The 22,196-nt window shown below is 42.5% G+C and overlaps 2 protein-coding genes and 1 long non-coding RNA gene across 5 annotated transcripts in view; 1 reads left to right on the top strand and 2 right to left on the bottom strand.

The window, feature by feature from the left end:
* SLC16A4 (solute carrier family 16 member 4) overlaps positions 1 to 1,413 on the top strand; it is a 28,984-nt gene extending 27,571 nt beyond the window's left edge. The window contains exon 9 of one of the 3 annotated variants that reach the window (XM_072834931.1): positions 1,274 to 1,413. In XM_072834931.1, coding sequence (XP_072691032.1) covers positions 1,274 to 1,284 — 11 coding nt within the window. In that variant the 3' untranslated portion in view covers positions 1,285 to 1,413. Of the gene's footprint in view, positions 1 to 92; positions 681 to 1,273 lie in introns of those variants that run through there. The other 2 variants (XM_072834927.1, XM_072834928.1) reach the window with 2 other exon arrangements.
* Positions 1,414 to 1,607: 194 nt separating this feature from the next.
* On the bottom strand, positions 1,608 to 9,573 carry LOC140638148 (uncharacterized). Its single transcript, XR_012035331.1, has 3 exons — positions 4,874 to 9,573; positions 4,325 to 4,409; positions 1,608 to 1,897 (listed from the first exon to the last, which is right to left on the bottom strand). It is a non-coding gene; the product is annotated as an uncharacterized lncRNA (long non-coding RNA).
* Positions 9,574 to 12,546: 2,973 nt separating this feature from the next.
* Positions 12,547 to 20,472, bottom strand: RBM15 (RNA binding motif protein 15). The gene is made up of 2 exons (XM_072834926.1): positions 16,958 to 20,472; positions 12,547 to 12,915 (listed from the first exon to the last, which is right to left on the bottom strand). The coding sequence occupies exons 1-2, from the start codon at positions 19,818 to 19,820 to the stop codon at positions 12,869 to 12,871; spliced, it is 2,910 nt and encodes a 969-aa protein (XP_072691027.1). The 5' UTR covers positions 19,821 to 20,472; the 3' UTR covers positions 12,547 to 12,868.
* Positions 20,473 to 22,196: the final 1,724 nt, after the last annotated feature.

The raw sequence follows: 22,196 nt of genomic DNA, 5'->3' as shown, positions 1-22,196 counted from the left end.
TTTTCCACATCCAATATGTACCAGTCACTAAGGGAGGCACATTTTATGTATTACCTTATTTAATCTTCACAACCTTTATTTTTTTTAAAAAGATTTTATTTATTTATTCATGAGAGAGAGAGAGAGAAAGAAAGAAGAAGAGAAGAGAAGAGAAGAGAAGAGAAGAGAAGAGAAGAGAAGAGAAGAGAAGAGAAGAGAAGAGAAGAGAAGAGAAGAGAAGAGAAGAGAGAGGCAGGGACATGGGCAGAGGGAAAAGCAGGCTCCATGCAGGAAGCCCGACGGACTCAATCCCGGGACTCCAGGATCACACCCTGGGCCAAAGGCAGGCGCCAAACTGCCGAGCCACCCAGGGATCCCTCTTCACAACCTTTGAAAGTAGGTACTATGATACTCAGCTTATAATGAATAAGCTTAAAGTCAAAGAAATTAAACACTCAGTAAATAGTGAAATCACAATTCATACAGATTGGTAAGAAACCCTACACTGGGGATCCCTGGGTGGCGCAGCGGTTTGGTGCCTGCCTTTGCCCCAGGGCGTGATCCTGGAGACCCGGGATCGAATCCCACATCAGGCTCCCGGTGCATGGAGCCTGCTTCTCCCTCTGCCTGTGTCTCTGCCTCTCTCTCTCTCTGTATCTGTCATAAATAAATAAAATATTAAAAAAAAAAAAAAAAAGAAACCCTACACTGTCCCCTCTAGATCACCCTGACTTCTTGGCAGTACCACAAGATTATGGAGCTGATTTAACTGAAAACAGTTATGATTTGTTCTAACTCAAATTGGCATAAAATTTTATAATATCTACTCTAAAATGAAATGGAGAATGCAAAGTACCTAAGACAAAGCCACAAAAGACATCTGCTACAGCGCCGTAAAAATGTAGTTGTTACAATAATTAACTTTTTTAGGCCTTTCAATATTCAACAAATCTTACCAAAGAAGGTAATGCTTGAGTATAGGCCATTTGTAATTAATTCCTCAATACTAAAATATTATTGGAATGTTTATAATTTTTTTGGAATGTTTATAAATTTTAAGTCTTGAAATATATATTTATTTAGTAGAGCTATGATAATTTGAACATAAAATTCAGGATACTTTCTTCTCAGCTACTTATTGGCTTCTATTTAAAATTAAGATACCATTTCTTGCAGTTATTACTCTAAGTGCCATACTACCATCGCAGAAGAAGAAATGTTCTATATATGTTGATCATTTAGCACTATTTCTGATAATAAAGCTCTACCTTTACAATACCTTTTTCTTTTTAAGATTTTATTTGAGGGCAGCCCTGGTGGCTCAGCGGTTTAGCATCGCCTTCGGCCCAGGGCGTGATCCTGGAGCCCCGGGTTCAAGTCCCACGTCGGGCTCCCTGCATGGAGTCTGCTTCTCCCTCTGCCTGTGTCTCTGCCTCTCTCTCTGTGTCTCCCATGCATAAATAAATTAAAAAAAAAAAAGATTTTATTTATTTGTTTGTTTGTTTTTTAAAGATTTTACTTATTTATGATAGAGAGAGAGAGAGAGAGAGGCAGAGACACAGGCAGAGGGAGAGGCAGGCTCCATGCTGGGGGCCCGACGTGGAACTTGATCCCTGGGCTCCAGGATCGCGCCCTGGGCCAAAGGCAGGTGCTAAACCGCTGAGCCACCCAGGGATCCCCAAAAAAGATTTTATTTGACAGAGAAAGAGCTGGAGAGAGGGAGGTGGATGGACAGAGGGAGAGACAGAGGGCTGCCTCCTCACTGAGCAGGCAGCCCAACATGGGGCTCGATCCTAGGACCCCGAGATCATGACCTGAGCCAAAGGCAGATGCTCTGCTGACTGAGCCACCCAGGTGCCCCGCCTATAACTTTTGAAAGCTCTTTCCTACCTTATATCTCATTGTCATCATGTCAAGCCTGTAAAGAAATTGAATAGGTATTATTACTCCTATTTTATACTTAAGGAACAAAAGCAAATTAGGACCAAGTTATCTGCCTAAAGTTACAAAGCTAGTCCTTAACACAGCCTAAGTATCAGTGCTGATTAGATCACCACCCCTGGCTTTCCCCTTTTTTTTTGGCTTTCCCTTTTTTAATGATTGGCTAGGGAGTTAAGTTAAAGTTTAATGAAAGCAAGAACTGCACTTAAACAGAGTAATAATTTTATGATATTTTCCAAATAATCTAGTCATATTAATATATGTGATGCTATGTTTGTCTGTAAAAAATTAGCTTAGTTTAATAAACTTATCCAACTGCAAAATCAGGCTTTCCCATGAGGAAAAAACTCATCATGTTCTTAGTATTTGATTTTAGTTATTTTTAAGCAAGACAATACAAAACATGAGCAGCGGTTTCTCTGAACACTTCAATACAAAAAAAGCCCGATACTCTTTTTTTAAAAGATTTTATTTATTTGAGAGAGAGCTGAAGCATGAGTTGTGGGGGAGGGGCAAAGGAAGAGGGAGAAGCAGACTCTCTGTTGCTCAAAGAGCCCCCACACAGGCTTTGATTCCAGCACCCTGGTATCATGACCTGAGCCAAAGGCAGATGCTTTACGGACTCAGCCACCCAGGCACCTCAGCCTAACACTTTTTTAAAAACCTTAAGTGTTTCTCCTAACCCAAAACCAACTTGTAGGAGGCTTTATGTCCACATATTTGCCTCATTTGCCTACTCATTTCCCACAAATATCTATCCAGTTGTCTCAGATTTATACTCAAGGCATTAACATATACACAAATGAAAAATAACAGAAGTAGCCTGAATCAACTTTTAAAGAAATCAGTTAAAATTCTTGTTTTATTTCTGAGAAGCTGGTATTATTACCCATGGTCACTGAGCCAAATGATAATCATTTCTAAAAAAAAAGAGAGGTGGGGGCAGCCCTGGTGGTGCAGCGGTTTGGCGCCACCTGCAGCCTGGGGTGTGATCCTGGAGACCTGGGATTGAGTCCCACATCGGGTTCCCTGCATGGAGCCTGCTTCTCCCTCTGCCTGTGTCTCTGCCTCTCTCTCTCTGTGTCTAGGAATAAATAAATAAAATATTAAAAAAAAAAAAAAAAAGAGAGAGAGAGAGAGGTACCTGGGTGGCTCAGTCTTGGTTAAGTGTCTGCCTTAGGCTTGCTCAGGTCATGATCCCAGTGGCCTGGGATCAAGCCTTACATGAGGTTCCCTGCTCAATGGGGAGTCTGCTTCTCTTTCTTCCTCTGCCCCTTCCACTGCTCATGTGCTGCTCCCTCTCTCAAATTAACAAAATATTTTTTTAAAAATTTAAAATTAAAAAAAAATTAAAATAAGAAAGGAAAGGAAAGGAATGGGAAAAAGAAAACCTAATCCCTGTTAACATTCCAACAGAAGCTACTATATTGTTAAATCTCCTTCTATACAAAAAATGATCAACGGTAAGCTAGTGAGACTTTTTTAGGCATACAGAGAATCAGCTAAGATAGGGGTAACCAACTGTCTTGGTTTGGCTGGAAACAAAGGAGTTCCTGGGACACAGGACTTTCAGTTTTAGAACCAAGATGAGTTGGCCACCTATACTAACAAGTAAACACATCTGGATGTCTAGATACTTGATAGCACATAGTTAAAAACCTAAAGTTTTGGGATCCCTGGGTGGCGCAGCGGTTTGGCACCTGCCTTTGGCCCAGGGCGCAATCCTAGAGACCCGGGATCGAGTCCCACGTCAGGCTCCCGGTGCATGGAGCCTGCTTCTCCCTCTGCCTGTGTCTCTGCCTCTCTCTCTCTCTCTCTGTGACTATCATGAATAAATAAATAAAATCTTTAAAAAAAAAAAAAAAAAAAAAAAACCTAAAGTTTTCTTCTAGCAATCTTCCCCCCCTCAAAAGAGAAAATCACAAATTCTATTTTTACCCCATTCAAGCCCCAGTGAGCAAACAGAAATAGGATACACATTAGTAGTTAAGGAAGGGAGGCATACATTTTTAATGAGAATCCACTTTCAGGCATTAACTGACCAGGGACTTGGAAGTAATGGAAGACTTCCAGCTTTCACTTCTACTATTTTTTACAGAAGTGACAATCTGAGCTGAAATAAAGCCAAGATGTCCTACTCTTGGTTCACGTCAACCAACGTTAACATTTTAGCAGGGAAGAGAAGTTTGTCAGGACCAAGGAAATGAGAAAGATAAGTGTGAAAGAGCAAGAGCCAATATTGTCTTCCTTCCAATTTCTCAAAGCTAGTCAGAGTTTAGCATAAATTATTTGTATACACCAACCTACAGATCGAAGTTTATCACACTTGATTAAACAATTTCAAGCCTAAATGCCCCAGCTGTGTAGCACAGCCCTCTGAAGCCATAGCAGTAAGATGACTCACCAACTGGCAGGTGTCTTAGAGTCTACGAATAATGGATGTCTGCCTGGATGAAAACAAATGTATGTGCCCAACAGACGACCTCATCCTGCTTGGCAAAGAGGAGAAAAACTAAAAAACTGATCAGTAGTACAGTACTTGTTTTATAATGGAAAGAATCGGACTTAGCTCAAAAGAAGAGACTTGTAATTCATACAGACTTTTAAAATGTCCTCTCTACATATTTTATATTTCAATTTTCACTTACCAGAAAGGTTCAATAGAATAAGATCAAAGAGGATAAAAATCAATTTTATAACCCCCAAATTAGAAATAACTGAAAGTGAGAATTGTCATACTGAGTTCGTTTCAAGAAATGTGAAGTCAGAGTCACAAGAAAAATAAATCCATATTTAAACCCTCCTATTATATTTAATGACCTGATGTCAGTTTCCACTCAAGTGAAAATTAGTAGCTCATGTTTGAGTATGTATTTTCCTTATTGAAAACTGACACCATGCCACAGTTAATAAGATATGGGTTTATAAATATGGAGTTTTAAAAGAAACTTACCCTTTCCCTTTGTGCAGCTCTGACTTCCAACCCAGTTTCTATAGAAACAGGAGGACAAGTGCCAGTGCCAGAAGTCTGCCAATTAGAACTCATCTTTTAGTTGCTGAATAATAAAGCCATATCCCAAAGTCCGCTATAGGTTTTTGATTGTCAGTAGTTCCTAAAAAGAAACCCAGGAGGAAAAAAAGATGTTTAACCAATTATTGTACTTAGATAAGCTCCCTCCTTTAAACTTGGCCATTAAAAAAGTGGAGGAGGTTTGATCCACTACCATACATATTAAAAACATTTTTTTAGAGCTTCAGTATCTCTAAACTTAAAGGGCAGCAAATTGAAGGAAAAGGTGTCTCTGAAGGTTCAAAATACCTTTACACCCACACATGGAAGGAAGAAAACACTCAGGTATTACAGAAATAAAGTACTGTCAACCACCAAACCTTAAAAGTTCAACAAATTCATTCTTTTTTGTGAAATGTATTTTCAGTAAGTTTCTAACACTGCAGAGAGTAAACTTCACAAATGGAATTTGTCAGGAGAGATAAATGATAATATGGGTAAGTCTCCACTAAAAAAAATCTCTCTGGTCTCAGGAGAAATCTATAAATCAGAAATGAACCCCAGAAAGATTTTCTGGAGAAGTAGACATGTGTGCTTGATGAAAAATGCCTCTAAAGCATAAATGCCAATTTAAAAATTAAAACATTGTGCAATGTGAATAATCTTGTTGCAATTCTTCATTTGGTATCATTAAGATTGCTTGGTGACTTTTTAGAATCATTTATCATAAAAATTTACACATTAAAAATCATTCCTGTATCTAAATTGATACACTTCAGTTTAGAGTATTCCCTTTAATACATTATATGAATCTCAATATTTGTTATTTGTCACTATGATTAATATGAATTCAATTTTTGTTGCTATGCAAGGAAAATCAGTTTATTTATGAAGTTACTATAATACAATAAAAAACCAAAGCGATTTGAATCTCTCCTCAATCCTGTCTATATCCATCCCCCTAGAGAGATCTAAACCTACCTCTACCAAATTTTCTAAAGTATGCGGCAGCTATCAGCAAACAGTGTCTCAACTATCCTTACCCTTATCTGTAAAAAACAAGATGTTCTATCTCACAATGAAAAGAGTGGACTAGAACAGAATAGGAAGGAGAGGAAAAAGAAGCATAACAAAATAAGCAAGAACCACCAAGACAGGCAACAGCAACCCCTCTTGAAAGTTTTTGGTTTTGATTTTCAAATAGTGCTTAAGAGGCTAATTGTGTGTTTTATATGTTTAAGGTCGATCTCTCTAGAGCAGTGGTTCTCAATCCTGGCTACACATTAGAATCATCTGGGCACTTAAAAAAATAATACTGGGGCCTTGGCAGAGTCCCACTCTGCCTAGATCAATTTAAATGAATCTGAGAGAGTAAATTCCAGGTACTGGTATTAAAAGGTCCTCAAGTGATGCTAATACAGAGCCAGGTTTCAGACAACCGCTGTAGAATGCAGAAAAATTCCAATTAAGGAGTCTTGTTTACTGAAATATTTCTGTATATAAAGAATATACACAAGCTAGATGCTTATCCTGGAAGCAAGGTAAAATTACTAATGGTGAATTTCTATATGCTAAGATACAATGGAAAACCAATTTTCTTGATATGCTATGCATATTTTAATTAAGATATGTAATTAAAAATATGTATGTAGCACCTCAGAGTCTTAATTTTTCCTGTAATGATAGGTCTATTCTGTACATGTATGTAATATGCTTATGCATTAAAGTTCTTCATGAAATCCTTTCTTTGGGTAAAAGGAAATCTGCTGGTCATCTGAGAAAGGTCATATACCAAAACAGCACTTAAAAGCTTTATACTCACATGTACCTGGTTTGGACAGGGGGACAGCCATTCTACAAAAAGACCCTCTAAATAGATATTTAGTATGGAAGTTTCGTTTGATACCACTAGAAAACTGGCAAGTTATGAAATGTAGAAAGCATGATCAGTGTGTTATAGCAGAAACTATCTATAACTACAGTGGAAGCTTTTCCTTACAGTGGGCTGAAAGCAGAAAGAGTAAGAAACAACATGTTGAGGAAATAATGATTTACTAGGAAGAAGACTGCTTTGAAATCTTAGGGTGGCCAGCAATTTTGAGCCTGAAGAAGAAATACACTCTCTACTATGGTTATTTAAATAAAAGAATACCCCTGATTTCTGAACAAGAACATCTGCAGTCTTACAGTGAATCTGAAATGCTAATATATCTTTGGAGGAAATACTATCTTTGACTTGTCAAGAGCTGAAAGATTTCCTTTTTTTTTTTTTAAGATTTCCTATTTTGAATTACATATTGCATCTGTCTTCAATTAGTGTAGCTAATTAATCCTTCAAATATTTGGGTACCTATTATATACTAGACTTTATTCTAGATCTTAGAATAGTTGAAGTTTGTGTTACTTTCCTGAGACAGGTAGCCAAATCTTTTTTTCTTTTTCTTTTTTTTTAAATATTTTATTTATTCATGAGAGACACGGAGAGAGAGGGAGAGAGACAGGCAGAAGGAGAAGCAGGCTCCATGCAGGGAGCCCGACGTGGGGTCTCCAGGATCACCCCAGGCTGAAGGCGGTGCTAAACCGCTGAGCCACCCAGGCTGCCCACAGGTAGCCAAATCTTTTTTTTTTTTTTTCAGGTAGCCAAATCTTGATCAAATCACATCACTCCACCTCCTTAAAACTTTCGACAGCTTTCTACTGCGTACAGCATTTGTCCTTGGCAACTGGCCCTTACAGTTCACTATCTCCCTTCTTCCATCAGAATGTCAGCTCCACAAGAAAAGAGAAACTTGTCTGTTTTCTTCACCAATAACACTCCCAAGATCTCAAGTAATTCCCGGCATATAGCAGATACCTAAGTATTTGAAGAATTAACTAATTCCACACTAACTGAAAACAAACCCAGTTTAGATAATCCAAAACAGGAAACCCTTCAACCATTCAGAAGTCAAAGATACACTCAACTTTATAATTCCAATCTGTCTCAATCTTATCAGTAACCTGCTTAGGAGGTAGTAGATATAGGTGCTGGTTCATTCATGGAAAGCAACTTGCACATGTACATACATATATACATAATCCTAGAATCATTTTCAATTTTAACTTAAGATAAACTACAGTCATACTACTTTTAGATTAACATCTGAAACCTCAGGGATATCCCAGTTTCTGGCTGTGTATCACTCAGCCAACTTACAAAACTTTTCTGGTGTCCCTTTAGCATTGTATAAACTGAAGCGTGGCTTACAGACTGTTATAAGGCAAAATTACACACTAAACTAGATGGAATTCCTTGGAGAAATAATTACATGACTATTAAGTGATAAGTTCCATGGCATTTGCAGTTTCATTTTGCTGGTCTCTGTAACAGCTCTGAATTGATCTTCTGGAAATTCCTCCTCTCAGCCTCAGAGACAGAACACCACTCTGCCTCTTCTACTTGGGATTCTTTTCCACACCATATCCCCTTCCCAGGCCTTATATATGATATTACTCCGAGTTTATACTTCAGCACTCTACTCTCTGCGGGCCAGTGATACTCCACATGTGGCCAATGACCACAGACTACATTAGAATTACTGAGGAAGCTTGTAGAAGAACAAAGACTCCTGAGCCACCTCAGTCCAACAAATCCCAGAATGCCTGGGGATGGAGCCAAAGGCCTGCATGCTTCCCAAGAACCACAAATTTGATACACTCTACAGTTTGAAACCCACTGCCTGGACATTTTCTCAAGTTTGCTAGTTTATCCCATCCCAGTCTCCAGAAAAAAGTAGTGAGGTATGGCAATACAGCAACCAAGAACCCTAACTGGGAGAAAGACCTGGTTAGAACCCCGCTCTATCAATTCCAGCTGTCAGATCATGGTCTCTGGTGAGACTTATCTGATACAATGTGTGCAGAGGCCCCGCAGAATGCTCCTCGGCCTAAATGGGTATTTAACAAATGATTGCTATTATTAGTACTGTCACTTTCTACCAACCTGCCTCCACTTTCTATCAACTGATTATATATACCCTCACTTCCCACCTCTCTCAAACTACCTTTCGGGATTCCCTATTTTTATTGACCGGACCATTTTACAAGTTTTCCAGGTTTCAGCCCGGTCAGCTTTCCCACTGATCCATAAAGCTGTTATATTATTCATGCCTGCTTGCCTGATATCTCAACCACAATCTCCCTCTTCATTCCACATCTTTCTCCAACTTTACAAATTATTTTGTAAAGTCTTTCTTGACTATCCCAGCTTAAAGTAACCTTCAAGTTCATATAGACTCATATCACCTGTAAAAAATTCATTAGCAATTAATCAACAACTGGCCTATGACATCTCTCTTACAATTGTCTTAAACTGTGAACTTCCCCCCTGGTATTTAACCATCTACTTGTTTATAACTAGTTTCCCCACCAAACAGTGTAAGTTACTGATGTGGGTAGAGACTATTCTATACTTTGATCTACATGCTCTGCATCTTATTTAATATACAATCAGCATTCAAATGATTATACAGAAACTCTACCTGAAAGCTTAATATTATAGCATTTTAGAAGCATGTTAAGCAATTTGACCTCAAGGTCAAAATCTCTTCTTGGCTGCTAAGGACAATCTTGTCTGAGGCTTGAAGGAATTTTGTCATTCAATAAATTGCTTAAGGAGAGTAAATTGGAACCGGAGGGAGATGGAAGTGGTGGTCAGATAAGCCATAATCAGATAACACACTGTAAAACAAAAAATAGATGCTGCAACCAGCCATAAGCACTAAATTTACTGCCTCAGATAAACAGTTTGTAAACAACAATGTGACTTAAGATACAGAAGTGGCAATTTATAAAATTTAAGTTGTGTTACTAAAGTCAGGGTACTCCCTATTTTCAATTTTAATACCCACAACCAGGCTTTACAAAATGAGCACAAGTCAATTCAGAGGTGTTCTTGTAATAATTTCTCCTATAGTAGAATCCTAAATCTAGACCATACGAAAGATACTGAGAAACCACACAAGGGATTCAAAAAGGCAGGTCCCAACTTATAAAACCAGAACTCTAGATCTAACACTCAACCCCATTAATAGTTTTTCCTTCATGGTGTAGCTGGAAATAAAATGATTTCATGAGCTGTTTCAAAAGATTGTCATGCTGTGTACCTTTCCATTTTGCATGATATGGTTTCACATACAAATAAACAACTGTTCTATTCACAACCTTTGCTTCTTGTTGAGATGAAACCTGAGATCTTAGAAAGATACCAAACATGTAGAAATATGCGGAGTGTCCCATAATCTTCCTTAAATCATTATAATGATTTTAAAAACTTGCTTACTAGTTGGAAAAACTACTTAATGGGCTTTCAGTGGGGACCACCAGAGAAAGAAAAATATTATTGGAAATTGACATTTCCAACAGGTATAAAACTTTTGAAGAAATGTTGTGAAATCACCTAGCAAAGTTTTAGAGGACAGCCAACTCGTAAGCAGAGGTTTTAAAAACTTGTAAATGACACACTGAGAAACTGAAAAAACAAAACAAAACAAAAAAAAACCAAACACACCAACCACCACTGGACTTCACTTTTCCCCTCTGGAAAGAGATGAAAAACTAGAATTTTGTGAAGAGGAAAAATTCTATTCAACATTTCGACCTGGTTTAAATAAAGGAAACCTAGTTGTATTACACGCTAAAAAAGTTGTGCTTGTATTTAAGTTGCCAAAGCCTCACATTTGATTAATGGCGGGGGTGGGGGAGTGGACAGAGGGACTGGAAGGGCTCAGAAGCCTAGTAGGATTAAATGGACAATGAAAATGGTAAGAGCAGACAAAAACTAATTTCTCACAACATTGCCTTAAAACTACAGTTGCCTACTTCTACAATTCAATCTCTTTGTAAGTCAAGAAAACTAACCATTTTGGCTAAATTATCTATCATTCCCAGTCTTTCTTTTTTTGATATATATATATATATATATATATATATATATATATATATATATATACTAACCCAGAGGTTTAGAATCAATGTTTGTAATGGCAACATTATATATAGCAATAAATCCTTCCAGCACCATTAAATCCCCACAAAGGGTGAAGGCCAAGGCTAATGGAACATGTCAAAACTTTAAAGGACATCAGGCTGTTGTTAATCCCAAATCCATAACCAGGATTTTAATACTTTTGGCTCCCACAGTAAAAAAAAATTTTTTTTTCGCATATTAAAGTTAAACTTAAAAAACACATATAGACACCAAATAGAACAGAAGTTCCGGTCTGGAATTTTAAGAACACAACACTGCAGTGAGGGGTGGAAGCTAGTAATGGCAGCAGAGTGCCTCGAGGCTTCCAATCCGAGAAAAAAATACCCCAACCAGTAAAAGCCCTCACCCTATTAACCAAATGCATTTTGACCTCTAAAAACCCTCTTACCTGTTTACAAGGGTTTATACAGCTGTTTGCCACTGGAACACCACCTTGCAGCGTATAACCGTGGCATCCTTTGTTGATAATCACCTGTTGCCTAAGTAAGCATCATCCCGCCTGGAGACAAACAGCACTAGGGCTCTTCCATCCGAGGTTAAAATTCAAAACAAGCCCAACAAGCCTGCATTTCAAGGTGGTCTTCGTCTGCAACTAGGTAAGTTTAAAACTGGCAAACAACAATGGTGTCTGAAGCCAATGGTGCAGCACTGCTGGCTTCCTCTTGAACTCCAGCGTTGTCACTTGCACCGAAGTCTCCTGCTGCAAACAGGGGGGTTGTTCTCCTGTACTGGGAACAGCTTCCAAAGCTCAGGAGCCCCTGTACAGGATAACGCAGGAACTAAAGGCAAACACTTTTTCCTCCTTAAGGATGCCTCCATTTTTTTTTTCCTCACAATCTGTACTACCAACCGAAGTGACTGGGCCTGAGTGTGCGTTCGTACCTATGAAACCGTCACGGTGCATGCACATCCAAGGCATGTGGAACCACAGGTCAAATAAGGCACAGATACCAAGTAACGGTTCTAATTACAAACGCTAGCTCTCAGGAACTCTTCATCCATTCAGAACTAAACCCATCACTGCATAACTCGGGTAAGAAGCCCCTGGAGATGGAGGAGCTCCTCAAATGTGTCAGGAAAGGCTTTATTAACATCATCATTAACATTTAAAAAGCAAACGGAGCATTTCTCCTTCTTTTGGCAATTTGGTGCAAATGTTAAGTGCAAGATAAAGCAATTTCAAACTTTTCTTCAAATTAAAAATGAAACTAAGGCCAAACGTGATGGGTGAACAAAATAAATCAAAACTTAAATTTCAGCAACTCCGGCTCTTCAAACCAGCAAAGCCCCCGACTCGTGCACTGTGGTGAGGCTTAGGGTGCTCGCCCCGGCTTCTTGCGTGCCCGCAAACAGCACCATTTCCTCATCAAGTTGAGGACTGAGAAGCAAATGATCCCCTTCACTGCAAACAAAGGGGGTCACAGTAACACTAGTGATCCTTCAGAATTGACACACCGTGATAGTCAAAATGATGGTCTCCCTGCTTCTTGCTCAAGACATACGAGATCTGAGCAGCAGCAAGTACCCCCTCGGCTGCAAACAAAGGGGTCAAAGGTTTGCCGTCAATTCACTTCCAGGCAGAAAAACATTTTCCTCAAAAGAAACAATTTATTTAGAATAAAACAAAAGCAGCTCAACTGTGAGCGCACGTTTGAGTGACAGCTACTTTTAAGCTGTGTGAGCCATAAAAAGGGTTTTTCTTTACTTTTCCAGAAATCTTGTGTACACAGCACAAAGCAAGAGGTCATTTTTTTCCACTTAAAACACCGGCATTGGCATCACAATAGCAGATACACAACTTTAAGCTGCCATTTTAGTAAAATGCACAAATACTAAACAGATTAGCTTTCTTCCATCAAGAGGCCCATGTAAACTCCACATAAGCCACAACTTCTCTTCAAAAAGGTCCATTAGAGCTTTGAATTCCATATCTTCAATCCGCAGTTCACCAGTTTTGCTTGCGAGGGGGGGGAAAAAAAGGTTATTCAGTACAAATGTTTACAATATTAAAAATATATATATTTCCCCTATGCCATTATAGATGAACAGGTTAACAAGACCTTCCTGGATAGTCCAGCTTGACTTCAAAAAGCACCAATAATACCCACTGGCACATACCTTGAATGAATTTACTGTATGAACAGACAACAAGTAAAACAACAGGGTGGATTTTTTTAAGGACTGCAATTAAGCAAAGATTATAGGACTGAAAATACCCTTTATACTCATGTAACTGAGTAAAACATGTCAAAAAATTCAGAAAAAAAGGAAGTTTATAATCAATTTACAATCAATATATTCTAAAAATAACTTAAAATGAAACTAAGAAAGTTGGAGTTTAGTCAAACTTTTACCCCCCTCTTCCCATTTTCATTCCGTAATTTATATGGAACAATCCAGAACTACTCAGTTGCGGAAAGGGGTCAAGATACAAAGCCATTTAAAAATCCACCTTCATCTGTGTTACCAAAGACAGCAGCTGTTCTTCTAAGAAAACTCATACGAACAATTGCTAAACAGCCAAGAACACTTTAGGACTTTTTAACTGTTTAAATCAAACATAGAAACCTTTTTATTTAGCTAGACAGTTCACTGTGGTTACCTGAAATCATTTTCTCCCTTTAGGGATATCATTATAACCAGAATGTTAACAAGGTCAGCTCCACTTCTCTTCTTGTTCTCACACCTAACTGCCATCTCAAAACCACACACTGTGGCAGAAACAGAAAAAAAAAGTCCCAAAATTATCTCCAAAACTTTTCACATACAAAGGTCATTAAGGCCCTCTTCTCAAGAGGATTTCCGAATTCTGTTACCACAGTTTTTGGTGATTGGTTCCTATATGGACCCAAAACTGCAGTTCAAGCTGTACCTGCATAATGAGCAATTTCATGGTCTAAAGAAAGTGGATTTCAAATTTAAAGAAAAACAAAACAAAACAAAACAAATATTGTCAGTGAAAACGGGCTCATAAAACTTTTAAATAAACCTAAACAGTGTTTGACTCTGAAAGCAACACACACAGCCCTTACTTTTCCTACTGTATCTCAAATGATAGGGCCAGAGTATGTTACTTTCAAAATGTGACAAAAAGCTTATATCAGCCAAAGGATGGACATTTTAAGATGTAATCCTTAAAGAGAAAACTCTATCTACAGAGTCCAAGTATACACGTTAAACCAGGAATTTAAATTTCTGTGTGGGAAACCCTTCATAGGAATCCCAGTTACAACCAACAAAATAGTATTAAAAAATTGGCTAGGAGCTGAATGATTGCTTAGTTTTCCATAAACTTTGAAGTTGTGATCTAAAAGTCTTAATTAGCTTGATGTTTTTCACCAGTAATACTTAATAGGTCATTAAATGATATACTTGAAGAAATTTTCTTTGCATTCATTTGAACTGAGTTCCAGAAAAATCAACTAAACGAGCTTTTAAGTAAAAGAAACAAGTGGTTGTTACAAAGAACATCCAATATTGAGATTATGAAATTCTGGCTAATGAGAATTAGAACCAGAGAGCTTTAGACTCTTACTTTCATTCCGTCCTGAAGGCTTAAAAAGATAAACAGTATTATGAACCTGCACAACAGAATGGGCAACACAAATGAGAGATTCATCTGAATGATGGCACTCTGTAGGTAAGCACCAAACTCAACATAATTAGTTATTTCTAATACATACATTTAAAAATGGTATCAAGCCATTGTTTCAAAAACACAGAAGCACAAATTGCCCAGATCTAACAAAATCCGCCATGTCAGATAGATTCAAATAAACAAACATGGAGCAAAAACCACAGTACTCTTCGGTAAGTTATCACATCAACAGAAAAGAAAAGAAAAGAAAAGAAGAAAAAGGGAAACACCACACTTTGGATTAGAGCAAAATTAAATGTTGTGGACTTCACTCTCTAGAAGAGCAAAATCATTTGTCCAGCCTTCTTATCAAAAGATATTCAAAAGTTAATGGTTAGTGAGATTATTTAAACTGGAAAAATGTATCTAGCCAAACTGTACTTTGACCCCACGTATGCACAGACTGCAAACTCACATTAGTTTCTGAACAGTCTCCTCCATATTAGCGTGCCAAGCACAGCTTTTTAAAAGCAAAAAGCACCAAGTCCTACTTGTAGGATTTCAGATATTTTCCCTACAGGCAGACGGACTTTTGTGCTCATAGCCTAGTACCTTCCTTTTGTCAAAATAGCTAGTTTTTCCAGTTTAAAAACAAAACAAAACGAAACCCCCACAAAAACCTCCCAACTTAAAATTTATAAATGCATAGTGAAAACCAAAAAGGATGATACAGCAGTGATGAAGATTTCATGCTGACATGCATTAGACACCTGTCATAATGGAAAATAAAAAAATTACATGACACTTCCCTGGGTTATTATTGGTGCTATTTCAAAACTACCAGCTTTGATAACAGAAAGAAAACAGTTGAGTTCTGCCAGGCTTTCTATAAGTCACTTTCACAGAATAGAAACATGACCATGATCCAAAAGGTCCTAGAGTTTCTAATCATAATTAAATATCAAGGGCCTTAAAGTCCTCAGCATTTAAATCAAAGGGGGAACTATACTTACTAATGACCTGAGAAACTAGGGGTGAGGACAGAGGGACAGATCAAAAAAATAAGACCAAAAAAAAAAAAAATAATAATAATAATAAAATTTTTTAAAAAATTAAAAAAAATCATCCATTACTGTTCTGCAGCAAAAACCCTTGTTAAGAACCAGAAATCGATTTAACCTTTAGCTTTGAAAAAAATTGTGAGGGTGGGTTAAATTATTTTGTATTAATTTCAGTTGTCTGGGAAATAAAACAATAAAAGGGGGTTTTCCTATACTGACATTTCAGTTTGGACATCAGTGAAAATATTAAACACAGAACTTGAGAGATACTCAACATTTTCAATAATGTAATGTCACCGCTGTTTAAAAATGAAAATAAAAATACAGGCAAAATTTAAGAAGCATGTCAAAGGCATTTCACGATGACTTTAAAAATTTCTGCAATCCAGATATGGCTGATTAATGCCCACTAAAACAAAAAGCTGACTTATGAGCCTGCAGACAACTCTTCTTTCTATTATTGAAATCAGAAATTTGCATGGATACAAAAAAAATTCATCTTTGATGAAAAACACTAAAGTTTTGAAATATGCACAAATTAGAACTGTACCTGCTATACCTCTCTGAAAGTCAGTAAAAACACCACCACACACCAATAACCAAAGAATTCTGATTTTAAAAACACCTACTCACTTCTTGCATACTAGCATAAGACATATATGGTTTGTAACCTACTCCTCGATTTTTACTGAACAGTTACAGCTACAAACCAAAAGTGCATATACGGGATACAGAACTTAAGAACTAATGATAAAAAGGTTTATGTTAAAGCAAACTCTCCGGGAATAAACCATGTATATCAAGAGAAATACTCAAATACCTGATTAAAATAATTAATATTGCTATACAATTTACCAGCTTGTACTTTTAAGATTCCTGATCAAATTTCAGCCACACAAATGATATTTCTGGTACAAGAATTATTTACCTACATACCAATCAAGCCCTTTTTAGATGTATATTATCTTCTTTATATAGTCAGTGGGCTTTTCTCCGAATCCTGACTTTTCAAAATTTTGGGTTTGTAACTCTGAGGATTTTTTTTAAGCTCAAGGTTAAGGGGGGGGAAAAAAAACACAACAAGAAAAAGAAGGGGAAAAGAAGTTACTAAGAGTAGGAACTCCTAATTAAAATAAATCCATCTGCCTGCTACCTTCAGGGCATCCCTTTCACTTAATAGCTAAACTGTCCTGTCTTCTATTTCAAAGGTTTATAAAAATATAAAAAAAAGAAAAAAAGCTTCAACTAAACAAACTAACTCAAAAGAAAATTTCATCTGATGCTGTATCCCATTACACATCACAAAACAGGAACCATGTCAAAGTAGTAAATACAAGTTATACATGGACTTTAGGACGCACCACGGACAATGATCATGACCAGGTAATCTTCTTCAGATTTGGCCAGTGCCTTGGCAGGGGAATCCAGGAACTGCTGGGAGAACTCACAGGGTGGGAAAGCATGTAGGACCCCGGTGTTTTCCTTGTCTTTGTTGCCCCCCACGGGAAGGCTTATCACCCCAGCGGCCTGCTTTTGCTTTAAATAGGACACAAGGTTCCTAAGTGGCCTCTGAGTAGAGGTGGCAGTGTCTGATGTGGCTGAGGAAGAGGAGGACCTGCTGTCAGAACTTCCAGGCACAGCCAGGAGAATGGCATAACCATTGGGACCTGCCACTTTGATGCGTCGAGTTACTTCATCCAACTTGGGCTGGTCCAAACGAAGACGCTGAGTGATCTTGAGCTGGGCTACTTTGCCTCCAGTTGAGCCCTCCACAAGAAGACTACTAGCCACTTGGAGGTCACCCTGCAACAGATGCATGTTGGAAGGAAAGTTGCTGTTCTTCAATAGAAGCATGCCCTGCCAGGCCAAACAGAGCTTGGGAGAGGCTGCAGTGGTGGGGGCTGTCCCACCATCCTGTTTCTGGGAAGGGGACTTCAGCTTTGAGGAAGCAGTGCTGGTGCTAGGCGCACTCCCATCAGACCGGTCTTCTTTTTTCAGAGGGCTTTTTCCCTCAGTGGGAGCAGTTGTCCGGTGCTTTCTATCCCGTTCAGCTGATGCAGAGTTTTTACGGTCTCGCTTGTCACCCTGGCTCTTCTCCAAACTTCCTCGCCTGTCTCTGACTGGAGAGGGCCTTTCCAAGATAAGAAGACGAGAAGATCGATCATTGTCACTGTTGTAGCGATCCCGGCTACTGCTCAATTCCGGGCTGCGGTCGGGAGAAGGAGCACAGTGACGTTTTCGGGGACGGTCACTCTCAGGGGACCTATCCAGGTGCCGGCCCCCACTCTCCTCGGGCGGCCTTCGCTTCCTAGGCTGGTCTCTGCTGCTGGGCAGATCTCGCTCACCTCTGTCCCGGTCCAAGGACCAGCCATCTCGCCTGCGATCCAGGCTATCCAGGGGCTCGTAAGCAGGCACAGCAGCAGCTGCAGTCCTAGTGCTGCGTTCACGAACTGGGGGCGGGGGTGGCACCCAGTCAGAGTCAGGATAAAGGTCTCTGTCACGATCTCTGTAGAGTAAGGGTGGTGTCCTATCCCGAGCACCCCTCAAAGGGTCAGGTGCCCGATGTCCAAAAGCATCTGTCACCAACTCGTAATGAGTTAAGGGCAAAGGCTGCAGATACTGCTGCTGGTAACGATGTTCTGTATCTGCAAAGTCTACTCTAAGGCGACGATCTGGGCCACCAAGTGGGAAGCCACGCATATGGGTCCAGGCAGCATGAGCTGCATCCAGGCTTTCATACTGGATATATGCCCAACTATCACCTTTGCGGTAGTCTATAGTGCGGATGGTGCCAAATCGGTCAAACTCTCGTGCCAGGGCAGCAAGAGGCACCCAAGGTCCCAGACCACCTACCCAGAGGCGAGTGGTGGGTGTAGCTTTACCATAACCAATTTTGATAGGATTCCGAATAATGATCTTGCCAGACATTGCTAGTTTGGCCCGGTGAGACATGTCTAGGTTCTCAAATTTAAGGAAGCCATAGGTACTGGTCTGGCCCCGAGAGGGCCTCTTGATATCTACCTCTGTGATGACTCCAAAGCGGTCAAAAGCCCTTCTTAGGTCACTCTCTGTCACAGTGATGTCTAGGTTGCCCAAGAAAAGCGTCCGGTTAGCTCGCTGATCGTCCTCGGGTGAGATCTCATCCACTTCTCGGAAAGGAGCAGCACCTGCTCCAGCTCCCACCCTGGGCTCCAGGCTGTACGCCGGGCGCACTCTCTCATAGAACGGATAGTCTCGCTCTCTCTCCAGCTCACGGGGCAACGGTGGCGGAGGCGGGGGGGGCAGGCGGCCAAGAGCCAGCTGCTGCAACCGGTAGTCTCGGTACCCCAGGGCCGCGCCACCAGGGGAAAGCGATCTCTGGCCGCCGCCTCCAGGGGGGTGCCGGTGTCCGCCCACGGAGGCGCCCACCACGCCAGCCGACGGCGGGTAGGGATCCTTGTCTAAGGGGGAGCGGCTGCGGCGGCGGCTCACGTACACCGCCTCGATCTTCAGCGGCCGGTCATAGAGCACCAGGCGGCCTCTGGCATGCTTGGCCGCCCGCGCGTCCTCTGGCCGCCGGAAGTTCACAAAGGCTACTCGCTCATCCCCGCTGCCAGAGCCCGAGAGATGACTGATTTTGACACTTACATCACCGAAGCGCTTGAACTCGTGAAACAGTCCGTCCTCCACCGCCTCGTCACTCAGCTGGGACCCCAACTCGCTGATCTTCAGCGTCTTGTACTCCGCGCCGTCCCCAACGCCGGGAGCTGAGGAGGCGGCCCCGGAGGAACGTGACTCCCCGCCTCCACCCCGGGAGCTGCTGCGCGACTCGCCCCCGCCCGAGGAATTTTTGGTGCTCGGGGAGCTGTAACTGTGCAGGCGGCCACTGGAGCTGCCCCCGCCGGTGTCATACTCGCGGCTGCCGCCTCGGCTGCTGGACTTGTCCAGGTGGAGGCTGCGCCGCGACCCGCCGCCGCTGTCGGTCTTTCCGCTGCTACTCCCATTGCTGCCACCAGAGCCCCCTAACTTCTTGCTCCGCTCCCCGCGGGAAGTCGAGTCCTCACCACCGCGGGAGCGTTTGGGCTTGACCGGAGAGCGCTCCTTCCCCTTCATTGTTGCGGGTCGCCGGAGGTCGTCTCCGCGGAGATGCTGAGCCCGCCGCCCCGCGCTCGTTTCACACAGCGGAACCGCACGCCGCCATCTTGGACTCCGCCGCGGCAGAGGCTCCCGCCCCGCGGCCCTCATTGGTCAGCTGGCTCCTCTCTGCTACAGGCTCATTGGGAAAACGTCCCGTCCGTCTTCACATCTCCCCGCGCTCCGGAAAGGCGCCCGCCCGCCCGCTGTTATTGGGCTCCCAACGCCCGGGTCCGAGTACCTCATTGGTCGTATTTGTTGTCCATCTTAACGGCTCCTCGCGCCAGGCCGCAGCTCCGCCCCTCGCACTGTAGGGTCACCTGACCCAAACTCGGGAGGCGCTGATTGGGCGAAAAGTCTGCCCTGTAACGGTACTTCTGGCGCGGTAAAAGCGGTGATCCCACCTCCTCATTCCTTTCATTGGTTTCCGACCCCGTCCTTTAACTCACTATTTGGGAAGTCGGGCCATCTGTTCTGGCGCTTTTCCTGAGAGGCCCGCTTACAACATTCTCGCGAGAGACAGAAAGCGCTCCCTTTCTCGACCTCTTCTTCCAACTCCTCGGGCGGCTGTAAGAAGTTTAAATCTGATTGGATGCTGACGAGGGAGTTGATAGGCTGAAATAGCTGTCCGTCATCCGCTTAAAGGGGCAGGCCGTACACGGAGTAGGCTGACTGAAGGTGAAAGAGCGGACCGCGCGCTCGCCGTGCGGCGTCACCGGGACGTCGCGAGAGGCTGACACGGCGCTGGCTCCGCCCCCGGCCGCTCGCGGCGTTCCGTCCACGGGCATTTACGGGGCACTTATGGGGTCCCGCGGCGTCCGTGGGTGTGCCTGGGCCGCCCGCTCGGGGCCTGTGCGGGGCCCGAGCCCTCGGGGCGCGGTCCCCAGGAGGCCGGCCGCGGCAGCCGGAGAGCGCCGCAGGCCGTGGGGCTCGCCCGGGCCGGCCTCCTGGGCGCTCCCCGCCGCCCGGCGACGTCGGTCGGTTCGCTCTTCCTACGTCGCGCCCCGTCACCGGGCGAGGGCCGACGTCCGCGTGCAGCCGTGGGCGTGCGCCCCGCGGCTCCTCGCGCCGCCTCGCCGACCCCCCGGGGCCCGCCCGTCGTGAGGTGAGTCCCGCAGCCGGAGCAGGTGCTCGGGCGTCGGGGGAGGGGGGGAGGGGGGGCCAGGAAGCCCGGGCCGGCCCTCCCCGCCGCCTACCCGCCTACCCCGAGGCCCTTCTCGGGGGACACGGCTGTTGCCCGAACCCGAGCTTGGGAGCCGCGTCAGGGCCGGGGCTGCAGAGTCCGGCTCTGCCTTCGCCCCCCTTCCCCGCATGACGTCGAGGGAAGCGATAGGGATTTCGCTTCTTGCTCGGTGTGAGGACGTCGCGGCAGCGGGCGCACGCTCCCCCGCGTGCCAGGACCAGCTGCCAAAGCCCGCGAGTGGGCCAGGGTGTGGGACGTACTGCCGCGGGGGGTTCTCCACGGGACATGGCGGCGGCGCTGCCTGTGTTTTTGTTGATTTTTCCATAGAAACTTCACGGCGGTACTTAGGGAGTGGCCACTAAGATCGCCCTGAGACGGGGCTGGACGGTCTGGCGGGAGACTCAGCTTGTCATTGCATGTCATTCTAGCATTTCTTCTATTAAAAGGAAACTTGTTTTACCACGTGTATGTTATTACCATCTCGTTTTCTTAAAATAGCAATTATTTTTAGATTCCTTTAAACTACTTTTATAGAAAAAAATAAAAAAGTAGAATACTGGGGGATCCCTGGGTGGCGCAGCGGTTTGGCGCCTGCCTTTGGCCCAGGGCGCGATCCTGGAGACCCGGGATCGAATCCCACGTCGGGCTCCCGGTGCGTGGAGCCTGCTTCTCCCTCTGCCTGTGTCTCTGCCTCTCTCTCTCTCTCTCTCTCTGTGACTATCATAAATAAATAAAAATTAAAAAAAATAGAATACTGGGCCGCCTGGGGGGCTCAGTGGTTGAGCAACTAACTACCCTTCGGCCCAGGGCGTGACCCCGGGGCCCGGGATCGAGTCCCGCGTGGGGCTTCCGGCGTGGAGCCTGCTTCTCCCTCTGCCTGGGTCTCTGCCTCCCTCTCTGTGTCTCTCATGAATAAATAACTTTTTAAAAATCTTTAAAAAAAAAAAAAAGAATATAAAGGTCTCCCATGTACCCAACACCCCATTTCAACAATTAGCAACCCATGTCAATCTTGTTTAGCATACATTCTCTTCCCACTCTTCCCCCTCGTTATTTTGTTCCAGGCTTATCTGGTACATTTCCTGCCCCAGACATGAAATTAGCCATTTCTCCAAGGAGATCTGATTCCTTTTAGGGAGAAATGATATTTAAAGATAAAAATTTATATGTTAGGGAGTAAAGACAACAACAGCCAACATATTATTTGTAAAAGCACAAGACAAAAAGCTTTACATGGTTAGGGGATTTTAATCTCTTTCAAGGTTATATTAAATACAACACAAAATTGAAGTTAAGTTCTTATC

The sequence above is a fragment of the Canis lupus genome, chromosome 8 (assembly GCF_048164855.1).
Source record: "Canis lupus baileyi chromosome 8, mCanLup2.hap1, whole genome shotgun sequence".
NCBI lineage: Eukaryota > Metazoa > Chordata > Mammalia > Carnivora > Canidae > Canis > Canis lupus.
The sequence above is the reverse complement of the archived record's forward strand: the minus strand, read 5'-3'. Positions and strand labels throughout refer to the sequence as shown.